We start from the raw sequence: 22,909 nt of genomic DNA on the forward strand, positions 1-22,909 counted from the left end.
GCTGAGTTCATAAGCTCAATGAATACTGATTCACGCAATGGTGGTGGGTTTAGATCACCATGTTATAGTGCCGCTGCGCAAATATCTATGGCTTCCTTAAGTGGGACATTGGTGAATAGGCTAGCAATGTCAAATGAGCACATGGACACAGCATTGCTATCGATATGCAAGTGCTGTATGGTCTTCGCAAATGTGAAGGAATCCTTCACCTTGTATCTGGAAAACTTGCTCAAAACTGGTTGTAACAATTGGCCCAACTATTTGGCCAATTCACGTTATGCAGAACCAGTCATGGGTAAGATGAGTGCAAGACAGAAAGCTTCAACAAAAAAGTGTCTCTTTTTTCAGCAATACTCGAGTATTGACTATGTCAGGCTGTTGCTTGACTAGCCCATGGGACAGCTCTCCCAATTTTGGCACAAGCCCCCAGATGTTATCTCCCCAAGACCAGAGCCAGTTTTCCTCATCCCAAATTAATACAATGCATTAAAACAATGTACAAAGTACAATTTCTGGCGTTAGTTTCTGCTGTTTGGCCTATTTGTGTCACACATGGGTGTGTGTGTTATAATCCCCATTTTACAGGACCGGGATTAGACTTGGGGTAGATAGATCTACACGGCTCCATTTCACCCCAGACTTACCTAATACACAAAGGGAGTGTGGGCAGAAAAGAGTGTCACAGCATTAGCACCAATTCTCCAAGCCACACTCATTCTGAGTGTAACTTTGCTAAAATTCACATGCTTTGGGCCTGTGCTGTGGGGTGCTTGAGTTCCGGATGCTGATATAATGAGCATATCCCTCAGTCACAGTGGCTGGGCAGAGTGAGGTAGGTGGGCATGCAGGGGGTTCACTGTCTGGGGTATAGCCTGGTTGGAGAAGGTACATGCCATGACAGTCACACATGCACCAAGCTGATTGTCAGTATGTTAAATTAACAGACAACAAAAACAAATGTGAGATACACCATTCCACAGCCTCACATTTTCTCCAGTTACTTCACAGCCAGAAAGTGATGGTCACATTCAGACTACAATGAGTAACTTTGTGTTGGCAGAGAATAGAAGGTGATTCACAAACACTGACAACACCAAACCAAGCAAAATTATGCAAAAGAGAAACACAAGCAAACGTGAGGGAGCCCCAGTGTCAGCCACATTACTGAATTTGATTTTTAGAAGAGACATGATCACATTAGTGTGTCCCTGACTGCATCTCTAATATGTTAATCCCGCTCCCCCACACTGTCATTCAGTAACCTCTCTCTCCAGAGCACCCTGTGTTACTGAGTGTATCGCTACTTATATTAATCCGGCTCAATCAATCCCCAGAATTGGGAGTAGAGTTTGTCAATTTGAATTGGAATTCGTTGTCACTTTGAGACGCTCTGACAGTGAGGCTCCCTCTTCCAAAAAGAATAAACTTTTGGCCATTCCATCATCCTTTGCACCAGTGTGTCTGTAAGAAAATGGAGAGGTGACTCAGGAGATACCTGTACGAGGAAGTACACAATGGCCAGTGGCACGATAAGCAGAGTGAACCACGGGGTACTGGCTGTTACTACTATCATGGTGGATAGGGAGACAAAAAACGTCATGAGGAACATCCGGAAAGTCAGCGGAATCACTTCATCAATCACGTTCACGTCCTTGCCGAAGCGATTGATGATGCGTCCAATGGGTGTGGTGTCAAAGAATGCCTGCGGTGTGTGTAACTTGTTGTCCAGGAGCCGTGCGTGGAGCTGTCGAGCAGCCCCCAGGCCTCCAAATGCCATTGTGAAGGAGGAGGTCATAACTAGGATCCCTGTGATGGAAACATAATGCAGTTCCAGAGTGGAGATTAGCACACAGACTACACATCTCAGTCCCACCCCCACCCCCTGCAGCCCAGCCCCCTCCAATGCAAACCCCACCTTGCCCCCACCAACCTCACACCTACCCTGCCAACCCTAACCTGCCATCCCCACCCCTCCCCGCTACCCCAGCCCTCTCCACCAACCCCTCCCCCACCCCTCCCCGCCACCCCAGCCCTCCCCACCATCCCCATCCACCCCTCCCCGCCAATCCCGCCCCCACCATCCCCGCTACCCCTCCCCCTCCATCCCCGCTACCCTTCCCCCTCCATCCCCGCTACCCCTCCCCCTCCATCCCCGCTACCCCTCCCCCTCCATCCCCGCTACCCCTCCCCCTCCATCCCCGCTACCCCTCCCCCTCCATCCCCGCTACCCCTCCCCCTCCATCCCCGCTACCCCTCCCCCTCCATCCCCGCTACCCCTCCCCCTCCATCCCCGCTACCCCTCCCCCTCCATCCCCGCTACCCCTCCCCCTCCATCCCCGCTACCCCTCCCCCTCCATCCCCGCTACCCCTCCCCCTCCATCCCCGCTACCCCATCCCCGCTACCCCTCCCCCGCCATCCCCGCTACCCCTCCCCCGCCATCCCCGCTACCCCTCCCCCGCCATCCCCGCTACCCCTCCCCCGCCATCCCCGCTACCCCTCCCCAACCATCCCCACTACCCCCACCCCACCCCCTGTGGAGTCAGTCAACCCCTTGTATGTGTTGAAGATGTCAGTCAACCAATTAGATAGGTGAACCTTGAAGGGATTAATACTAGAGTCAGATTCATTGCAGTTCAGTGAAGGTGTGGGCATGAACCAAAACCTTTTGCTAAAAATTGGGGAAAAATGTTTAAATAAATAGTAATTTATTTTAGCAATGTTTAGGAACCAGAATAATGATGTTCAGTTGTCAGATTCACAAACACTGACATTTGCAGCTTAAAGCTACTGTCCAAAGCCCTCTCCCACCTTCCAACATTGAAGTCTAGAGATTTTCGCAAATCTCTGTGAGGAGCTCCCCCTCCCTTTAACTACTGGGTGATAAAATCATTTGTTTTACATATGCCAAACTCCCGATTGGCGCAGACCACCCCAGCCCTGTCTATTTCACTAGCAGAAAGTTCTATCAGCTGCTAATGAGCATCTTCCCTCCTCCTGGTTTCCAGGTGTAAGTTGGGCCTTACCTTGTGTGAAGCCAAGTGCCGCGTACACTCCTACCCGCATGTACGTTTGGTGCTGTGTCCCGTTGACGACAGGGTCGTTGGTCCAGTCACTTAGCCAGAAGCTGGCACCAATCGCTGCAGCGTTCTGGCAGCAGTACAGGATACAAATCACAACCGAGATGAAGGGACCGACTGCCTTCAAGTACTGCCAGAACACAATCAATTTAACCTGCCATGGAAACACAGGCTCAGTCACCCACCATTCTTTGGGCCAATTGCTCGTTTACGCGTTATGCTCCTGCTCCCTGTCCCACCTCCTGACAGCACGGCTGAAACCAAGCACTTACTTCCGTAATCCATTATTTTAACAATCCCCACAGTGCTGTGTAGCTCAATCCTCACATCACTCCATGTCTCCAACCTCCAAGAAGGATACGCTGAAAGGAAGTATTGAAGTAGGGTGGAAGGAGGCTTGTGTAGAGCACAAACACCAGCATTGACCAGTTGGGTCAGATGGCCTGTTTCTGTGCTGTAGTTTCAATGTCACCCAGGAATAATTACCCTCACTGCTGACATAGTTTCCTCTACTATCCTTCCATCTGAGCTATACCCACTGCTCCTTATTTCAAATATCAGGTACTGTCATTGTTCTGTTACTGCACTAATAATCCAGAAAACAAGAGTTCAAATCCCACCATTGGACTTTTGGAATATGAATTCAGTTCTCAAAAATCTGGAAGTAATAAATACTGCTTTCAGTAAAAGTTTTTAACGAAGTTGGCAGATTGTCGTAAAAACCCATCTGATTCACTGATGTCCTTTAGAGAAAGAAACCTGTCATCCTTACCCGGTCTGGCCTGTATGTGACTCCAGACCCACAGCAAGAGTGGCTTACTCTTAACTGCCTCTGAAATGGCACTCAGTTGACAAAGCAGTGATCACCGCCTTCTTGTGGGGAATTAGCAATAGGCAATAAATGCTGGCCTTGCCAGTGATGCCCACGTCCTGAGATGAATATGTGGAGACTTGAGTCAGTTACTGTGGCCAGGCAATTACCCACAGACAAAGAGAGAACTCCTGAGGAAATGCTGTGTGTCCACTACTGACATCTCTGCTCCACTGTGGAGAGTGGCATGTGAACACAGCAGCCAAGAGTGACGGGAATCAGGACTGTCTGCATTGTGTGAGCTTACCCTCCCAGTTAGCCAAGAGTGACGGGAATCAGGACTGTCTGCATTGTGTGAGCTTACCCTCCCAGTTAGCCAAGAGTGACGGGAATCAGGACTGTCTGAATTGTGTGAGCTTACCCTCCCAGTTTCTGCTGTCTCAGCCTGGATCAGGTCCTTTGATGCATTCTTTGGAGCACTCTCTGCCACCTTCTTCTTCTCACTCAGGCGCCTCCTCGTGGATTTCCATGTGGATGTCTCTCCATCGGAAGAGATCATACTGATTTGTCTGATATTGGAGGAAGAGCAAATAGAATTAGGAAACTGTCGCCTTGGATCAGTCAGTGAGGGAACAGAACAATGGCATAAATCTCAACATGTCACAGACTGGGTAAGGATGTCAGATTTCCTTCCCTAAAAGTACATTCGTGAACCTGATCGGTTTTTACAAAAAAATGATAATTGTCATAGTGACCATTACTATGGCTAGCTTTATAGTCCAGATTTTATATTTAAATTCCACCAACTGCTATAGTGGGATTTGAACCCATGTCCCTAGAGCATTAGCCTGGGCCTCTGGATTACTAGTCCAGTGGCATTACCACTATGCGACCATTTCCCTATGCGTGGCCATAAAAGGTCCCACAGTTCTATTTCAAAGAGCAGGGGAGTTATCCTGTGTTACGGGCAACATCCAACACTGAAATACAACTTCAAAAATTGCTGGAAAAACTCAGCAGGTCTGACAGCATCTGTGGAAAGACAGAGTTAACATTTTGAGTCTGTATGACTCTTCTTCAGAACTAAAGAGAAGTAGAAATGTGGCGAAATATATACTGTTTAAGGGGGTGGGGCAGGTGAAGCTGGATAGAAGGCCAGTGATAGGTGGAGGCAAAGGAGAGATTGCAAAAGATGTCGTAAACAAAAAAATTTTTAAAATTTATTTCCAATCATTGTTTTATTCCCACCTTTTAGCCTATTTCGATCTTTCTTCCCACACCGTTCCCACCCCACCTCCACTAGGACCATCTGTCACTTGCCCATCCTGCTTTCTACTCTTAATGTCACCATCAGCACCTCCTTTAGCCAGTCTCACAACCATCAACACCCCTTCCACCTTTTGTTTACGACATCTTTTGCAATCTCTCCTTTGCCTCCACCTACCACTGGCCTTCTATCCAGCTTCACCTGTCCCACCCCCTTAAACCATAAGACCATAAGACATAGGAGCAGAAATTAGGCCATTCGGCCCATTGAGTCTGCTCCACCATTCAATCATGGCTGATAAGTTTCTCAACCCCATTCTCCTGCCTTCTCCCCGTAACCTTTGATCCCCTTACCAATCAAGAACCTATCTATCTCCGTCTTAAATACACTCAATGACCTGGCCTACACAGCCTTCTGTGGCAATGAATTCCATAGATTCACCACTCTCTGGCTAAAGAAGTTTCTCCTCATCTCTATTCTAAAAGGTCTTCCCTTTACTCTGAGGCTGTGCCCTCGGGTCCTAGTCTCTCCTACTAATGGAAACATCTTCCCCACGTCCACTCTATCCAGCCCTTTCAGTATTCTTTAAGTTTCAATAAGATCCCCCCTCATCCTTCTAAACTCCATCGAGTATAGACCCAGAGTCCTCAAACGTTCCTCATATGTTAAGCCTTTCATTCCTGGGATCGTTCTCGTGAACCTCCTCTGGACCCTCTCCAGGGCCAGAACATCCTTCCTGAGATACGGGGCCCAAAATTGCTCACAATATTCTAAATGTGGTCTGACCAGAGCCTTATAAAGCCTCAGCAGCACATCCCTGCTTTTATATTCTAGTCCTCTTGAAATAAATGCCAACATTGCATTTGCCTTCCTAACTACCGACTCAACCTACAAGTTAACCTTAAGAGAATCCTGGACTAGGACTCCCAAGTCCCATTGCACTCCAGATTTCTGAATTCTCTCCCCATTTAGAAAATAGTCTATGCCTCTATTCTTCCTACCAAAGTGCATGACCTCACACTTGCCCACGTTGTATTCCATCTGCCACTTCTTTGCCCATTCTCCTAACCTGTCCAAATCCTTCTGCAGCCTCCCCGCCTCCTCAGTACTACCTGTCCCTCCACCTATCTTTGTATCATCTGCAAACTTAGCCAGGATGCCCTCAGTTCCTTCATCTAGATCATTAATGTATAAAGTGAAAAGTTGTGGTCCCAACACTGACCCCTGCGGAACTCCACTAGTCGCCAGCCGCCATCCTGAGAAGGACCCCCTTATCCCCACTCTCTGCCTCCTGCCAGACAGCCAATCTTCTATCCATGCTAGTACCTTGCCTCTAACACCATGGGCTCTTATCTTACTGAGCAGCCTCCTGTGCGGCACCTTGTCAAAGGCCTTCTGGAAGTCCAAGTAGATAACATCCATTGGCTCTCCTTTGTCTAACCTACTCATTACCTCCTCAAAGAATTCTAACAGATTTGTCAGGCATGACCTCCCCTTGATGAAACCATGCTGACTTTGCCCTATTTTACCATGCACTTCCAAGTATTCTGAAATCTCATCCTTAATAATGGACTCTAAAATCTTACCAACGACCAAGGTCAGGCTAATCGGCCTGTAATTTCCCGTCTTTTGCCTCACTCCCTTCTTAAACAGGGGGGTTACATTAGCGATTTTCCAATCCTCTGGGACCCTCCCTGACTTGAGTGATTCCTGAAAGATCACCACTAACGCCTCCGCTATCTCTTCAGCTATCTCCTTCAGAACTCTGGGGTGTATTTCACCACATTTTCACTTCTCTAGTTCTGAAGAAGAGTCATACGGACTCGAAACGTTAACTCTGTCTTTCTCTCCACAGAGGCTGTCAGACCTGCTGAGTTTTTCCAGCAAGTTTTGTTTTTATTTCAGGTTTCCAGCACCCACAGTATTTTGCTTTTATCTGAAATACAACTTAGCCGGTTGCTCCTACAACAGTCACTATGCTTCAAAATTACTTTATTGGCTGCAAACATAGGAACAGGAAGAGGCCATTCGGCCCCTTGAGTTTACCCCATCATTCAATGCTGATCTGTGACCCGCTGTCACCGCATATTAGACAAAAAAAATTATCGATTTCAGATTTATATTACCAACTGATCTCACGTCAGTTCCCATTCGTGGAATAGAGTTCCAAACTTCCCCCACTCTTTGTGTGGAGAGGTGTTTCCTAATTTCACTTCTGAAAGGTCTAGTTCTAATTTTTAGACTCTGCCCCCTAGCCCTGGTCTCCCCAACCAGTGGAAATAGTTTCTCTCTATCTACCCTATCCATTCCCATTAACATCCTGAAAATTTCAATCAGTTCTCCCCATAACCTTCTAGTTTGTGTAATCTCTCCTCGTGATTTAACCCTCGAAGTCCAGGTTTCATTCTGGTAAATCTACACTGTGCTCCCTCTAAGGCCAATATATCCTTGCTAAGATGCCCAGAACTGCAGATGTGGTCTAACCAGGTCTTTGTATTGCTGAAGTATGATTCAACCTCCTTGTATTCTAATCTCCAGCTATAAAGGCCAGCATTCCATTAGTCTTTTTCATTATTTTCTGTTCCTGTTTATGACATTTTAATGATCTGTTTACCTGAACCTCTAATTTTTTTGAACCATCCCTGTTTGTAGTTTGTCACCATTTTGAAAGCATCCTGTTCTATACTTTTCAGGTCCAAAGTGGATGACCTCACATTTTTCAACATTGAAATTCATTTGTCCCAGTTTTTCCCATTCACTTAATCTTTCAATATCGCTATAATTTTATGCTTCCATCTACACTGCAAAGCCACCTATCTTTGTGTCATCGGTAAATTTGGGATATGTGGCTTTTTATCCTATCATCTAAGTCATTAATAAATATGGTGAATGGTTGAGGCCCCAACATAGATCCTCATGAGCCACCACTAATCACATCCTGCCAATTCAAGGACCCGCCTGTTATCCCTACTCTCTGTCTCCTGTCATACAGCCAGTTTCCTAACCAGGTCACTAATCTGCTTTCAATTCCATGAGCTCCAACTCCAACTCTTATGAGGAACTTTATCAAATGCCTTCTGGAAGCCCACATAAATAACACCCATTAACATTCCCCTTTCGTCACCTCTTCAAAAAATCATCAGGCATGACCTACCCTTTACAAGTCCACACTGGCTCTAATCAGCTGAAGAATGAAAGTCACCCTATCCTTTCATTATAGGCTCTAGTAATTTCCCAACAACAGATGGTTGGCTAACTGGTCTATAATTCCTCGTTTCCCCCTCTTAAATAGGGGAATGATATGCGCAATTTGGCTGTAAATTGCTTTGGAATTTCTTTGAATGATTTCTTTGAAATCAAATTTCTTTGGATTGACCCAAAAACCCAATTACTTCACTAACTTTAGGGAAGGAAACCTGCCATCCTTACTTGGTCTGGGTTTATATGTGATTCCAGTCCCACACCAACATGGTCAACTCTTAAATTTAAACAGTTTACCACCACCTTTACAGGGCAAATAGGAATAGACTATAAATGCCAGTGATGCCCACATCTCAAGCATTGATAACAACTTATATAGCACCTTTAATGCAATAAAACATCCCAAAGCACCTCACAGGAGTACAATAAAACAAAATGTGACTCGGAGCCACATAAGGAGACCTTAGGTCAGATGACCAAAAGCTTGGTCAAAGAGGTAGATTTTAAGGAGTGTCTTAAAGGAGGAAAGTGAGGTAAAGCGGCAGAGAGGTTTAGGGAGGAATTCCAGAGCTTGTGGCCGAGGCAACTGCAAATATTAAAACCAATGACTATATTTATTGAATTCAATTTCAAAACTTATCATAAATGGATTTGAACTTGTGGGTTACTGGTCATATCATCCTATACCATTCAGCCATATACAGCTGGTAGGAGTTAGTGGATTGAGATCAGGAACAGGGGAACTGATTGATGTTTGTCCCAATTACTGCAGTTGTAGTTCTCCCTCCTGCTGCCCCCTAGCTGGATTCAACGAACTCAACACAGAACAGGATCAAAACTGGGATCTTCCTGTTCTGTGAGACTCAGTACCACACCGATGAGTCCATGCAGCCACTGAGCTACTCGAAGGAGCTCTGGCACCAGCTTTAAGATTCTCCAGACATCAACTGTGCAGCTCCGAGTGAATGGATAGTGTGGTACAGAACTGTAAGCTCACCTCATGAATTGTTTCCGTGCCTCTGCTGCTGAGGGCTCAGGGTCACTCAGGTCAATGTGGTCACTGAGGGTATCCTCCCCAAGAAACTCTTGCTCTTCATCCAGCACTATGGAACAAGGAAGGGTTTAGTCACAATAGGAGAGAATCAGGCAGCGCTTTCCTGTGCAAGTAGTTACATGGTGTGAACATAGCAGAATCCTATAACACTGGCCATGGAGAACCTTGCTGTGGGGGCTGCATGGGGCAGTCACTTTGCTGTTGGCTGATAAGCTGGTTCAAAACTGACAAAAGATTGGAATTTATTTCATAATCAGTTCTGTAGTGTGTTGATTTTGAACAGCATGAGACAGGACAGTGGGAGAGTCACTGGTTCAGGGGAAAGTCCTGGATCAGAGAACATTTACTGGGAGACCAGCTGGTAACACTCCCTCCATCACTGAAACATAAACCAATAGGAGCACACTGCAGAGAAGTGAACGCAGCCTTAGCTTGGCCTTCACTCAGCTCAGAAGGATGGGAAGGGGGAGAGGGAGGGGGGTTGGGAGGAGAGAGAGAGAGGGGGGTGGGAGGAGAGAGAGAGAGAGGAGGGGGGGGAAGAGAGAGTGGGGGGGGGGGAAGAGAGAGTGGGGGGGGGGAGAGAGAGTGGGGGGGGGAAGAGAGAGTGGGGGGGGGAAGAGAGAGTGGGGGGGGGGAGAGAGAGTGGGGGGGGGGGAGAGAGAGTGGGGGGGGAAGAGAGAGTGGGGGGGAAGAGAGAGTGGGGGGGGAAGAGAGAGTGGGGGGGGAAGAGAGAGTGGGGGGGGGAAAGAGAGAGTGGGGGGGGGAAGAGAGAGTGGGGGGGGGGAAGAGAGAGTGGGGGGGGGGGGAGAAAGAGAAAGAGAGAGAGGCGGGGTGTGAGAGAGAGAGAGAGAGCGAGACAGACAGACAGAGTGAACCAGTGAACACCCTGACTAATGCCTTGTGTTAAGTGACCTTTAAAAGTAACATCGTCACACAATGATTTTACTGACAGCCTGGCTCTCACTAAAGTGCGGCTCAGTGGGCACTGGGAGACCTCCAGGCACGGACTTTCAGCTTGCCAAGCAGGGAATAAAGATCAGTCCTCCATCACAACAATTGCCTAGTTTTACATTCTTTTGAATCCCCTGCCTCCTCGTCCTCCCTGATTTCCTGCTGCTCAGCATTGTCAGCACTCAGGGGTCCGTGAACGGCTTTTGTTGTCACTTCATAATTTGCCCTTGACCCTTTGGTGAAAATAGTTTTAATTTTTTGACTTTGCGCTCTTGGTGGGTAGCCTCACCTAAACAGAGCAAGTACCAGGAGCCTAACCACACCCTGGCACTTGCCAGGGTTCATGACCTGCGCCATGGGTCAATGAGCCTACTCACCGAGGGAGACAAGAGTCCGAAAACTACCTCAAAACACGTGTGAAAATAACAGCACTAGGGTGGCACAAGTCAAGCCTCGTTGATGCCAACGCCACACTTACCCCGAGATCAGCACCCTGCTCACCCAGTCTGCATGGAAACCTGGACCAGTGTTCCCTGTAATTTGTCTTTGCTGTGTGTGGCAGGTTTGTTATAATGTGTCGTCCCTTTAAGATTACATGCACGGATCTTAAAGGAAACGCCATTAGTACGCAGCCTGTTTGTTCCCCATGAGGCATATTTCCAATTGCTACGTGGCTGTGTGCCCACGCAGCTCAGGGGGAACATTGACCTGGAACGAATAACTGCAGAGTCACAAACCTTTATCATCCTGAAAATCATCTGCTGCATTGGGTGGGGGTTGGGGAGGGTGAAGTGGTAGAGGGGAAGGAGAAAGGCACAAAAGAGATCAAGTTATAATCTGGCTGAGAGTTGAAATTTAAAGCAGCCTGCCTCCTGCCTGTCTGCTCCTAGTGACGCAGCGTAGAGAGATGGGATTACCAGAAACCAGCCCCTCCCACTGTGCACCACAAAGTTTGGGTTAAGTTCCTTTGATGACTGCTTTTGATCAGCTGTTCTGCCCTTCTCTTCCCACCCATCCGGTTTAATCACAGAATCTTACAAAGCAGAATGAGACTGTTCAGCACAGTGCTGGATCTTTAAAAGAGTTATCCAATTAGTCCCCACTCAGCTCTGCTCTTTCCGCACAGCCCTGCAATTTCCTCCTTTTCAAGTAAGTTCCCCTTTTGACATGGTTACGAATGAATCTGCTTCCACTGCCCTTTCGGGGAGTGCATTTTAGATCACAACAACTCAAGTGTGGAAAAATATTCTCATTCCCACCTGTTTTTTTTAAAACCAATTACTAGTTACCAATGTTTCTATCACTGAAAATACTTTCTCCCTATTTACTTTATCAAAGACCTTCACAATTTTGAACACCTCTATCAAATCTCCTTTAACACTCTGCTCCAAGGAGGACAATACCCAGTACAGCAAGTAATTGGGAAAGTGAAGTATAAAAAAAAGGTTCCTTTATTCCTTATTCTACACCAGAGGGCAATACATCCGGGACTTAGCACACCCTACTGTCAGGTTTTTTTTTTATATAATACTTTTTAACTAAAATGTCCTTTAACAAAAAGGCATAAATGTTAAACACAAACATCACATCTCCTCCCCCTTTAGCCAGGAACAAATCGGTCAGGCGGTTTGCAGATTCACTTTGGTCTAGAGAAGGGCGTTGGGTTAGGTATCTCAGTTTGTTTGCTTGGAAGTGGGAGGTTCTGCTGTTCCACTTGTTTCTGTTCAGTTTCAACAGTCACAGCTACAGGTGCTACAGGTTTGTCAGTTGAGTCGAGTCAGGTTTCACCAACTGGAGCAGATGTTTCCCACAAATCTTCCACTGTGATTGGAGATCTCTGGAAATTTGGTTCCTTGGATTTGGCTTCTCTAATCTGGTCAGTGTGTCTCTTCTAGATTCCACAGGAAGATTCAACATCATAGGTCAGTGGTCCTAGACATTGATGATTCTTCCCAGGAGCCACTTTGGTGTCCCACAGTAATTTCGGACCCAAACAGACTGATCCAGACTAAACTCATGAGCTGGTTTACTTGTGTCATGTGACCTTTTCTGATCAAGTTGCCTTGAACCAATCTTTCCTTTCAAATCCAGACACAGCAAATCCATTCTGGTACGCAGGCATCTTCCAAACATCAGCTCAGGAGATACATCTGTTGCTGAATGTGGAATGTTACAATACATCATCAAAACATTCTTCAGCTTCAACTTCCAATCTGTCTGCGCCCTCCCCTTCAGTTTGGCCGGCCGTTTTGAATGTCTGGACAAAGTGCTCCGCTTCATTATTCGAGGATGGGTGGTAAGGCAAGATGAAAATCTACTTGATCCCAATGTTCTTCAGGAATGTCCGAAATGATCTGAACTGTGTGCCATTGTCAGACACAATCTGCTCCGGTTATCCAAAAGCAGCGTACACATTCCGTAGAGCATCAATGGTCTTTGCTGAAGTAGTCAACTTCAAGGGAACAACATGAGGTCACTTTGTGTGGGCGTCCACCACAATCAGGAACGTATGTCTGAGTAGTGGTCCAGCAAAGTCCACATGAAGTCTCTGCCGTAGGTGGTCAGGCCAAGCCCACGGATGTAATGGGGCAGGTGCAGGAGAAGACTTCATTTCTTGGTATGGAAGGCAATCACTGACCATGCCTTTGATGTCTTTATCCAGGCGTGGCCACCATACATGTAGACGATGCTTTCATTTTGATGATTCCCATGTGACTGAGGTGAAGTTCTTCTAACACTCATGTTTGGGATTTTGGAGGAACAACAACTCTGATTCCCCATAACAAACAACTGTCTTGCAGAGTCAGCTCACACCTACACATGTAGTAAAGCTTAACAGAAGTGAGCTCTTGCTTGAGTTCCTTAAAACTTTCCTGACAAGCTTGTGACCAATCCCATTTTGCATTCTTCTTCAGCAGTTTACTCAGTGGTGCTGCCTTGGTAGCCAAACTGGAAATGAACTTGCCGTAGTAATTCACAAGTCCCAAAAACGAATGAAGCTCCTTAACACTTCTAGGCTGTGGTGCATTCACTACTGCCTCCACTTTTCTGGGTGAGGTTGAGAGGCCGGTTTCAGTGATCACATGTCCCAGGTATTCCACTGAGGGCTTCAGGAACGAGCATTTGGATTTCTTACAGTGGATGCCGTATTTTTCCCGTCTATGCAGGTCCCTTCTTAGGTTCTCTAAATGAGCTGAGAGGTTTTTCCCAGTGATGAGCATGTCATCTTGGAAGCAGATTACACCAGGGAGGCCCTGCAGTATTTTGTCCATGGCCTGCTGGAATAAGGCTGGTGATGACACGATTCCAAATGGTAATTGTTTGTATTGATACAGACCTGCGTGTGTGCTGATGGTTGTATACTTCCAATACTTTGCGCAATCTCAAACACTTTCTTCAGTGTCAACTCTTGCTCTGTTAACAATCTACACTGAGTTCTTTCACTTTAGTCTACAAACCAAACGAACATGCAACGCTTCTTCCAGGTAACCTTTAAAGTCACAATGTTCCTGGAATTTCCACTCAGCTGCATTTGCAAAAATGCTTGTGATAAGTCAAGCTTTGTGAATAATTCACCTCCATTCAGAGCAGCGAACAGATCAATTTTCGTTAGCAGGTACTGATACACTTCCAGGAAAGGATTAATGATGATTTTCTAGTTACCACATTTTCTGATAGACCCATCATCCTTTACTACTGGGACTATTGGAGCTGCCCACTCTGCATAATCAACTTCTCAATTATCTGAAAGTTTTCAAGTTGTTCTAGTTCCTGCTCGATTTTCTGTTGCATTGAGTAGGGAACTGAACATGGTTTGAAGAACCTTGGAGAAGCTTCAGCCTTCACAGCGAATTTGGCTTCAATGTCTTTAATAACTCCAAGACCTTCTTTGAAGACATCAGTATGCTTGTCTAACAAGGACTGCAACATGGGGCTGCAATGCACTTTATTTTATTCCAGTCCAGCCGAATTTCTTTTATCCAGTTCCTGCCTATAAGTGATGGATGATCCCTTTTCACAATAAGTGGCTATTTGATCTCCATATTTAGCTTGAATGGGCATTGTTCCAAGAATATTCACAGGCTCACCAGTGTAGGTGCTAAACTGGAGGAGGGTTTTCTCTAATGGGTATTTCTTGAAAATTTTCTCCCATGTCTTCACTGAAACAATAAAAACAGATGCTCCAGGGTCAACCATTTTACCATTTAAAGCAATGCCAACTTTTAGTCCTTCACCTAGTTTCAGATCAGACTGAATGCATTGCTCTTCTGCATTGTCGCTGTTAGCTTCACTTTCTGTCTTGTCTGGACTTGCATTACTTTTGTACTTGTTTCCAAGTAATTCGTCTTTTTAAACTGCCTGTTTATTTTCAAGTGCGATTTGTCTGTGTGCTCCTTGTGATGCCTTTTTCTTGGTGGTACTGCTTTACTGTGATCAGCCTTTGATCTACATGCATGCTGTATGTGTCCTTTTTTCCCCCCCATAATAACGACAATCAGCGATTTTCCACTTACAGGCTTCTGCATTATGCCCTATTCCATTACAGTGATAACATGTTTGAAGGCGAGTATACCCGGACTTTACTATTTTAACTTCAGCATTGTTAGAATGCGCTTTTAAATCTCCAGCTTGTTTCTCTACCATTTCTATGCTTTGCGCAATCTCGAACACTTCCTTCAGTGTCAACCTTTGCTCCGCTAACAATCTACGCTGAATTCTCTCATTTCTTAGTCCACAAACCAAGTGATCACACAACGCTTCTTCCAGGTAACCTTCCTGTCATAATCTTCCACAAATTTTCTCAACTCAGCCAGGAACTGGGAAATTGACTCACTCTCATGCTGTTCTCTTCAGTGAAACTTGAATCTCTCAGCAATAATTGCTGGTCTGGGATTGAAGCGCTTTTTAAAAACGTCCACAAGCTCTTTAAAGCTTTTATCTGCTGGCTTGTCAGGAGCAATGAGATTTCTCAGTAAAGTGAAATTTTTCATTCCGATGACTGAGGCCTGCTTTTCCTTTTCAATCTCATTCGCAATGAAAAACTGTTCCTGTTGCTCCACATCAACTACAAAGTCCATTGTAGCTGGATCAAAAGCCTCTAATAATGACGATCCCATCCTCTTCGCCATTTGAAGTGTTTTGTCACTTCTTAACAATGAAACACACACATGCATACACACACGCACCTATCTGCTTCTGAACCCCAGATTCCTGTGTAAAAAAACAGAAGGTTCCTTTATTCCTCATTCTGCACCAGAGGGCAATACATCCAGGACTTAGCACACCCTACTGTCAGGTTTTTTTATATAGTACTTTTTAACTACAATGTCCTTTTACACAAAAGCATAAAACATTAAACACAAACATCACAGTAAGCTAATAGAATGTTATCGTTTATTGTGAGGGGAATTGATTACAAAAGTTAGGAGGTTATGCTTCAGTTATACAGAGCATCGGTGAGACCACATCTGAAGTTTTGTGCACAGTACTGGTCTCCTTATTTAAAGGAAGGTGTAAATGTGTTAGAAGCAATTCTGAGAAGGTTTACTAGGCTAATGCCAGGAGTGGGCGGGTTGGCTTATGAGGAAAGGTTGGACAGGCTAGGCTTGTATCCACTGGAGTTTAGAAGAGTAAGAGATGACTTGATTGAAACACAAGATCCTGAGGGGTCTTGACAGGGTGGATGTGGAGAGGATGTTTCCTCTTGTGGAAAAATCTAGAACTAGGGGTCACTGTTTAAAAATAAGGGGTCGCTCATTTAAGAGAGAGATAAGGAGAAAGTTTTTCTCTGAGGGTCATGAGTCTTTGGAACTGTCTTCCTCAAAAGGTGATGGAAGCAGAGTCTTTGAATATTTTTAAGGTAGAGCTAGATAGATTCTTGATTAACAAGGGGTGAAAGGTTATCCGGGGTAGGCAGGAATATGGGGTTCAGGCTACGTTCAGATCGGCCATTATCATATTGAATGGCGGAGCAGGCTCAAGGGGCTGAGTAACCCACTCCTGCTCCTAATTTGTATGTTTGAATGTACATATGTATGTTCGTATATCCCTGCACCCTCTCCAAGGCCTTGACATCCTTCCTAAAGTAAGAAGTCCAGAATTGGACACTATTCAAGCTGAGCAGTGTTTTCTAAAGGTTTAGCATAACTGCCTTGTATCTGTACTCTATTCTTCCATTACTTCTATTCTATACTGTGAACAGTTTTGGTCCCTTTATCTAAGGAAAGATATACTGGAAGGGAGGCAGTCCAGAGAAGGTTCACTGGGTTGATCCTGGGTATGGAGGGATTTTCTTATGAGGAGAGGTTGAGTAGGTTGGGCCTGTACTCATTGGAGTTTAGAAGAATGAGAGGCGACCTTATTGAAACATATGAAATTCTTAGGGGTTTGACAGGGTAGATGCTGAGAGGTTGTTTCTCCTTGTGGGAGAGTCCAGGGCCAATGGGCATAATCTCAGAGTAAGGGGTCACCCATTTAAAACTGAGATGAGGAGGAATTTCTTCTCTCAGAGGGTAGTGAATCTGTGGAATTCTTTACCGCAGAGGGCTGTAGAAGCTGGGTTAAGTATATTCAAGGTGGAGATAGATTTTTAATCAGTAAGGAAATCAAGGGTTATGGGGAGAAGGCAGGGAAGTGGAGTGAAGATCATCAGATCAGTCATGATCTCATTGAATGGCGAAGCTGACTCGATGGGCCAAATGGCCTACTTCTGCTTCTACATCTTATGGTCTAATGTGGTAACGACAGTATTGCAGCAGGCGGCTGATCATAATTAACAAAGCCCAGGAGCCTGTATTTAGTTTTATTAACAGCCTTCTCAGCTTGTTCGACACCTTCAAAGATGGCAGGACAAGTTAGTGCTTTGTTGGAAGTGCTGGAAGGTATAAATACTGAGATCTCCTTCCCATGACCCGTGAGCCATAGTTCCCCAACCTGAAACTCACATACCTGTTGGCTCATCCTCCTCCACTTCGTCTCGCTGTGCATAGTTTCTCAGGAACTCTGCAAAGGCTTCATTCTGATTCTGCAGCTCCTGATACGATCCCATCTCTGACACCTTGCCATTTACCAATACCACAATCTGATCCACCTGTGGCAGGAAGCTGATCCCGTGTGTCACCAGCACCCGGGTCTGCAAAGCCAAACAGTCAAAAGGTAAAATGGATGGAGCTCAGATCTATCAGACTGGAAGATAAGCAGCTGAAAGGATTCAGCACCACTCCTCTCTCAGAACAGCAAAAACTGGACAATGCACAGCCCCTTGCAGGTGGGCCCACCTGACACACACTCATCGCACCCTGCCTTCAAACTAAGTTCTTCACCGATTTGCCAAGAACCAGCTTCAGAAAGCAGAGTATTATCTCAAATGTCACCACAGAAATGCTCAGAATTTTCATACTGAGCCAAATCAGAGAAGGCCCCTCGAACCTACTCCGCCATTCAATTAGATTTGATTACTGTTTATTCAGGGTAAGGGTCACTGTGTAAATGCACAGAGTCATTGTTTATTCAGGGTTAGGGTCACTCACTAACTGCACAGAATCACTGTTTATTCAGGGTAAGGATCACTCACTGTAACTGTACAGAGTCACTGTTTATTCAGGTTTAGGGTCACTCACTGTGTAACTGTACAGAGTCACCGTATTGCTGAAAGATGTTTCATTGTTTTACCTTTCCCTTTAACACTCCTTCTGGGCCAATAACTTTATCGAAGATGTGTTTAGCCACATGTGCATCTACAGCTGAGAGGGGGTCATCCAGGAGATACACGTCCATGTCACTGTACACAGCTCGGGCCAGACTCACCCGCTGCTTCTGCCCTCCCGATAGGTTTATTCCCTATACAAGAAGCACTGGATTATTAGCGTGAAAGATACAGTCAAGTTCAGGAGGGGAAGGGGTAGATACAAGTGAAGATATTTACCTTTTCACCGATTTCAGTCTGGTCCCCACCAGGCAGTACATTCAGGTCAGTGATTAGTGCACAGGCCTCCAAGACCTGTTGGTATTTCTGCTCGCTGAGAGGCTCTCCAAAGACAATGTTGTCTTTTAGCGAGGCATTCCGAATCCAGGCCTGCTGAGGAACATAGGCTACAGATCCCTGCAAGAAAAAAAACACTCAAATATCACCGAAATGCAGTCTTCACTGTTAAAACGGGCAGTCACATTATCACATGATAATCATTATCCATTTGCAATAGCATCATTTTCAAGGTCGTCAGACACAGCATCTTAATTGTGACCATAATTCAGTAAGTTTCAAGGTATTGGTGGATAAGGATAACAGGAGTCCTCGGATTAAGGTGCTTAATTGGGGGAAGGCTAATTATAACAATACTAGGCAGGAACTGAGGAATCTAGACTGGAGGCGGATGTTTGAGGGCAAATCAACAAATGACATGTGGGGGGCTTTCAAACGTCAGTTGATATGAATTTAGGACCGGCATGTTCCTGCTAGGATGAAGGATAAGCATGGCAAGTTTCAGGAACCTTGGATAACGAAGGATATTGTGAGATTAGTCAAAAAGAAAAGGGAAGCATTCGTAAGGGCTAGAAGGCTGGGAACAGCTGAAGCCCGTGGAGAATACAAAGAAAGTAGGAAGAAACTTAAGCAAGGAGTCAGGAGGGCTAAAAGGGGTCATGAAAAGTCACTGGCAACCAGGATTAAGGAAAATCCCAAGGCCTTTTATACATATGTAAAAAGCAAGAGGGTAGCCAGGGAAAGGGTAGGCCCACTCAGGGACAGAGGTGGGAATCTGTGTGTGGAGCCAGAAGAAATGGGAGAGATACTAAATGAATACTTCTCATCAGTATTCACCAAAGAGAAGGACTTAGCAGTTGATTTGTCTAGGGAAGAGTGTGTAGATAGCCTGGATCATGTTGAGATCAAAAAAGAGGTGTTAGGCGTCATGAAGATTATTAAGGTGGAAAGTCCCCAGGGCCAGATGGGATCTACCCCAGAGTACTGAGGGAGGCAAGGGAGGAGATTGCTGGGGCCTTGACAGAAATCTTTGTATCCTCACTGGCTACGGGTGAGGTCCCAGAGGACTGGAGAATGGCCAATGTTGTTCCATTGTTTAAGAAGGGTAGCAGGGATAATCCAGGAAATTACAGGCTGGTGAGCTTTATGTCAGTGGTAGGGAAATTATTGGAGAAGATTCTTCGTGACAGGATTTACTACCATTTGGAAGCAAATGGGCGTATTAGTGAGAGGCAGCATGGTTTTGTGAAGGGGAGGTAGTGTCTCACTAACTTGATCAAGTTTTTCGGGGAAGTGACAAAGATGATCGACGATGGAAGGGCAGTGGATGTTATATACATGGATTTCAGTAAGACCTTTGACAAGGTCCCTCATGGCAGACTGGTACAGAAGGTAAAGTCGCACGGGATCAGAGGTGAGCTGGCAAGATGGATACAGAATTGGCTTGGTCATAGAAGACAGAGGGTAGCAGTGGAAGGGTGCTTTTCTGAATGGAGAGCTGTGACTAGTGGAGTTCCGCAGGGATCAGTGCTGGGACCTTTGCTGTTTGTGGTATACATAAATGATTTGGAGGAAAATGTAACTGGACTAATTAGTAAGTTTTCAGACAACACTAAGGTTGGAGGAGCTGCAGATAGTGAAGAGGATTGTCAAAGGATACAATGGGATATAGATCGGTTGGAGACTTGGGCGGAGAAATGGCAGATGGAGTTTAATCCGGACAAATGCAAGGTAATGCATAATGCATTCTGGAAGGTCTAATACAGGCAGGAATTATACAGTAAATGGCAGAACCCTTAAGTGCATCGACGGAAAGAGGGATCTGGGTGTACAGGTCCACAGGTCACTGAAAGTGGCAACACAGGTTGATAAGGTAGTCAGGAAGGCATATGGCATGCTTGCCTTCATTTGCAGGGGTATTGAGTATAAAAGCTGGGAAGTCATGCTGCAGCTGTGTAGAACCTTGGTTAGGCCACACTTGGAATATTGCGTGCAATTCTGGTCACCAATTACCAGAAGGATATGGAGGCGTTGGAGAGGGTGCAGAGGAGGTTTACCAGGATGCTGCCTGGTCTGGAGGTTATTAGCTATGAGGAGAGGTTGGCGAAACTCGGATTGTTCTCACTAGAGCGACGGAGATTGAGGGGCGACTTGATAGAAGTTTACAAAATTATGAGTGGCATGGACAGAGTAGATAGTCAGAAGCTTTTTCCTAGGGTGGAAGAGTCAATTACTAGGGGACATAGATTTAAGGTGAGAGGAGAAAACTATAAAGGTGATGTGCGAGGCATGTTTTTTACGCAGAGGGTAGTGAGTGTCTGGAATTCACTGCCAGAGGAGGTGGTGGAAGCAGGTACGATAGTGGTGTTTAAGAGGCAGCTTGACAAACACATGAATAGGATGGGAATAGAGGGATACGGACCCCGGAAGTGCAAAATGTTTTAGTTGACGGGCAATATGATCGGCGCAGGCTTGGAGGGCCGAAGGGCCTGTTCCTGTGCTGTACTTTTCTTTGTTCTTTGTTCTTAAGCACTCAGTGTATTTTACGTAGAAACAGCTGTGTGCACTCCCTAGTTCTCCCCATCCTTAAGGTGTATTGAACACAGCAGCAAATCATAAATTAATAATAGAGAAAATGCTGAAAATACTCAGCCTGTCAGCTCCAGAAGTTTGTGACTCACTGAGTTCAACAATTTCAGATCGCAATCACTGTCCCTCTTTTTGCCACTGGGATTCTATTTCTGTTTACACCTTCACTCGACCCATCTTTTGTTTCTTTACTTGCCCCGTTACCATGCTCTTTTTCCTTGCTCTATCACTCCTTTTGTCATTTAAGCTCTCCTGCCTTCCACCCTATCACAGATTTTGGCAAAATACCGCGGATGCTGAAAATCTGAAACAAAAACATGTGTCAGATTTCCAGCATCCGCAGTATTTTGCCTTTATCTTAGTGAATCTTATTCACTGCCACCTTTATGGACTCGAAACGTTAACTCTGTCTTTCTCTCCACAGATGCTGTTGGACCTGCTTTTTGTTTTCTATCACAGATATTGCCTTTTGTTCTTCTCCCCCACCTGCCTCCACCTCATTCTGTACTTACTCAAAACTTGTTAAATCTCAATTTTCTTCCCCATTCTGATGATAGGCCATTGCCTGAAAGATTAAACCCGGAATTTTTCAGTCCCACCCAGGCGGAACACGCTGCAGCCCAGCCAAAAGTCCATTGACTCTCGGTGTGACCGGAAGATCCCGGCGGTGGATGGGGCTGGAAAGTCCCGGCCTCTCCACAGATACTGTCAGAGCTGCTGAGTATTTGATGTCAGATTTCCAGCATTTGCACTATTTTGCTTTGGTATAAGTAAAGATCACCTTGTTAATGACTTTGTGTGTATTAAAGCTTCTCTAAATCCATCGCATTTGTGTAGGGCTCCAGTTTGTATGTTGACTGCATTTTATATAAAAGGTGCAGTATCAGAGTGGAGTTGGAAAGAACTGGGCAAAAGGGCTCCATACACGTGGAGTATTTGTTACTGTGCTACAGTAGCATGAACCTGCTGTAAGCAATAGGGATTATATATCCTGGTTTTAATGGACAGCAGTATTGGTGGATGACTTCTTAACTCAGCGATTCTGATGAACATTCTTCAAAATAAGAATTACTCATGGACGTCCCCTGACATTTCCAGTGATTGGCAGGTCCTCGGCCTGATTACTAGGCAACTGGATAGTTACAGTGGACCATGGATTTATTTGCTCTGATGCTGCTGTCCTCTGCCCATCTCAATCGTAATGTCATTCTCTGTGGAGGCTAAAGGGACACCTGCCAGAAGGGAGTGGGTTTTTAAACAAGTAGACTGGACTCCAATGTGATCATCATAGGAGCAACAGTAGAAGGCCATTCAGCCCCTTGAGTCTATCAAATTTAATGAGATCATGGCTGACTTGTATCTTAATTCCATCCACCTGTTTAAGGTTATGTCCATTTTTCCTAGACTCCCCTACCAGTAGAAAAAGTTTCTATCTACCTGTCAATTCCTTTCAAAATCCAAAGATCTTTCATAGAAGTTAGTGAATTTTACAGCACAGAACAGGCCACTCAGTCAAACTGGTCTGTGCTGGTGTTTATGCTGCACACTCCTCCTCCTACTTCATCTGTCAACATAACATTCAGATGTATCCACTGGAGCCTGACTGCAATTTCAACAATAGACCTGCACTCGCTGGTCAACCCCTCACATGAGGAGTGGGTCATCAGACAGTGGGATGCTCACCTGGATCGCCACTCTGCCCTCCAGCTTCTCCATCTCTCCCAAAAGGGCAGAGAGGAGTGAAGACTTGCCACATCCAACATGACCGACCACTGCCACCAGTGAGCCTTGCGGCACCATCATATTGATCCTGGATTTAAAAAAAAACAGAAAGGACACATTGGAGACATCAGTTTTCATAATCAGACATTTCGAGGCTGGACAGGACCCAGAGTGCTGGACTCATCTAAGTGTGATAACAGCAGGAGAGATGTGTTGACCTGTCAGGAAGTAATAATAAGTGAATATAAGCTCAGG

General features: G+C 45.5%; 1 protein-coding gene across 2 annotated transcripts in view; it reads right to left on the bottom strand.

The window, feature by feature from the left end:
- abcc3 (ATP-binding cassette, sub-family C (CFTR/MRP), member 3) overlaps positions 1-22,909 on the bottom strand; it is a 104,117-nt gene that overhangs the window by 23,164 nt on the left and 58,044 nt on the right. Inside the window, exons 16-23 of one of the 2 annotated variants that reach the window (XM_078529100.1) lie at positions 22,616-22,742; positions 18,287-18,463; positions 18,034-18,201; positions 17,311-17,494; positions 9,355-9,460; positions 4,311-4,458; positions 3,025-3,232; positions 1,496-1,806 (exon numbers count right to left, since the gene is read on the bottom strand). In XM_078529100.1, the coding sequence (XP_078385226.1) occupies positions 1,496-1,806; positions 3,025-3,232; positions 4,311-4,458; positions 9,355-9,460; positions 17,311-17,494; positions 18,034-18,201; positions 18,287-18,463; positions 22,616-22,742 (1,429 nt within the window). The remainder of the gene's footprint in view (positions 1-1,495; positions 1,807-3,024; positions 3,233-4,310; positions 4,459-9,354; positions 9,461-17,310; positions 17,495-18,033; positions 18,202-18,286; positions 18,464-22,615; positions 22,743-22,909) is intronic. The other variant, XR_013573341.1, reaches the window with a different exon arrangement.

This window comes from Cetorhinus maximus, chromosome 24 (assembly GCF_964194155.1).
Source record: "Cetorhinus maximus chromosome 24, sCetMax3.hap1.1, whole genome shotgun sequence".
Lineage (NCBI taxonomy): Eukaryota > Metazoa > Chordata > Chondrichthyes > Lamniformes > Cetorhinidae > Cetorhinus > Cetorhinus maximus.